Source organism: Cyprinodon variegatus, unplaced genomic scaffold, assembly GCF_000732505.1.
Source record: "Cyprinodon variegatus isolate N-32 unplaced genomic scaffold, C_variegatus-1.0 Scaffold123, whole genome shotgun sequence".
Lineage (NCBI taxonomy): Eukaryota > Metazoa > Chordata > Actinopteri > Cyprinodontiformes > Cyprinodontidae > Cyprinodon > Cyprinodon variegatus.
In genome coordinates, this window is record NW_015150576.1 from 1,197,596 (window position 1) to 1,199,235 (window position 1,640).

General features: G+C 38.7%; 2 protein-coding genes across 2 annotated transcripts in view; both read right to left on the bottom strand.

Annotated features, from left to right (window-relative positions):
• Positions 1-54, bottom strand: part of LOC107085398 (structural maintenance of chromosomes flexible hinge domain-containing protein 1-like) — a 42,188-nt gene extending 42,134 nt beyond the window's left edge. The window contains exon 1 of the mRNA XM_015375694.1: positions 35-54. The gene's annotated coding sequence lies outside the window, so the exon portion shown is untranslated. The remainder of the gene's footprint in view (positions 1-34) is intronic.
• LOC107085384 (structural maintenance of chromosomes flexible hinge domain-containing protein 1-like) overlaps positions 31-1,640 on the bottom strand; it is a 3,350-nt gene continuing 1,740 nt past the window's right edge. Inside the window, exons 4-5 of the mRNA XM_015375670.1 lie at positions 238-451; positions 31-155 (exon numbers count right to left, since the gene is read on the bottom strand). Coding sequence (XP_015231156.1) covers positions 31-155; positions 238-451 — 339 coding nt within the window. The remainder of the gene's footprint in view (positions 156-237; positions 452-1,640) is intronic.

The following is a 1,640-nucleotide window of genomic DNA, read 5'->3' on the forward strand; positions in this document are numbered from 1 at the left end:
GAAAAAGTGTGACTCCATTTAAACACTTATTTACTCAGAAATTGTGGTGTAAGGGATGAGCCGTCCATTCCAGAAACACTCAAAGATGTCCCTCTTTCCTCTGGCCTGATTCATGACTGCAGCTTCATTCTCATCATTATCGTCCTCAGGAGGTGCTAATAAAAACACACAGAAAAACATCAACTTTGCACATACAGAGCTTTTATTTTCAGAAAAATAACTGTCAGATTTCTATACCTTGAATAATATTGGGATCTTTCGGGTAAGTCTCCTTGTCATAGAGGAAAGGATGATATCTCAGGATTCCGTCCACGATGCCACCCTCTTGTGTGGTGGCCTTAAACTCAAACGTATCGACAGCTGAGTTTATGTACAGAGTCTGGATGTCATCATTCACGTTTCTGAGATTTACCCCAATTGGACTTTTAGAAGATTTATATCGCCGAGTTACCTTATAAATTATAAGAAAGAAATCCGGAATGCAACAAAATTTGATAGGCTGAAGGGTTTTTAAAAACAACAAAAATCAAATTATCAAAAAAACAGTGTAGTACAGAGCTACTGTGCATTCAGCATCTGAACAAGTTAAATAATATAAAAAAACGTTGGGAGTGGATGATGACTGCAGGTGATGAACAGAAAATGCAAGAAGAGGCCATATTTTGCTTTGCATGAAAAACAAACACACTCTGTTAAAGGTGTAGTAGAGGATGTTCTATTTCCGGGTGGATCATTAAAATAAGTGGTCCGCCTGATTGTCAAACATTCTGGTGATATGTTAATGTAAGGCCGTCCTACGTGCTCGTTCCCATTTTAAACTAACCCTATGCCGAGAAGTACCCGGCAGCCAAGAATTACCCCTTTTCATTCATGTTTCAATCAGTTTTCTTATTCACAGGGGAGGAAATTCTCAGCAGGCTGGTATTTCACATCATTTCACGGTGGTGTGTCTGACATAGGGGAAAAATTGCAAATCTTGTGGAAAGTAAGCATTTATGAGCGATGCAAACAGCAACTTTTAAACAAAGAGTGCACAAGGAGAAATGGGCTTGTGCATGCTCTTGCACGGATTTAATAGGTGTTCTCTCCCAGGAGCAGGTGCAGGGTTGTGAATTTGCATTTAAAAAAAAAAATCTGTGAAAATCCTTCACTATACCTTTAATGTCCTTAAAGGGCCCAACCAGATCCCACACTTAAATTCCTGTGGTTTTTTCTTTTGCTGCTCCATGACCTTCCATAGCTAATTACAGAGTCAACCCCTGTGTCTGATTTTAAAGCAATCTTCTCTTTACCTTTGCTTTTAACACCACGTGAAATGCTGATTTTAGCCTGCAATGTTATTTTTATATTAGAGACATTTTTCGTTTTATGTTTTGTAACATATTTTTTACTTTTATTGTTTTCTTAAATGTTTGTGGGTTTACTGCTTTTGTGCAATGTACAGCATGCCGCTCCTTGGATAATTTTAAAGTCCTATACAAATAAAGCTGGATAGGATTAGATTTCAAGTTACATTTTTTACTTAGAGGTGGAAAATTCTAGCCTGGGTGCCATTCCGAACTTAGTCCCGCCCACAAAGTTTGAGGTCGGGAAGTTCAGTCTGGCTCTGCTCCATAGTAGCGTGAGTATTATCGCCCACT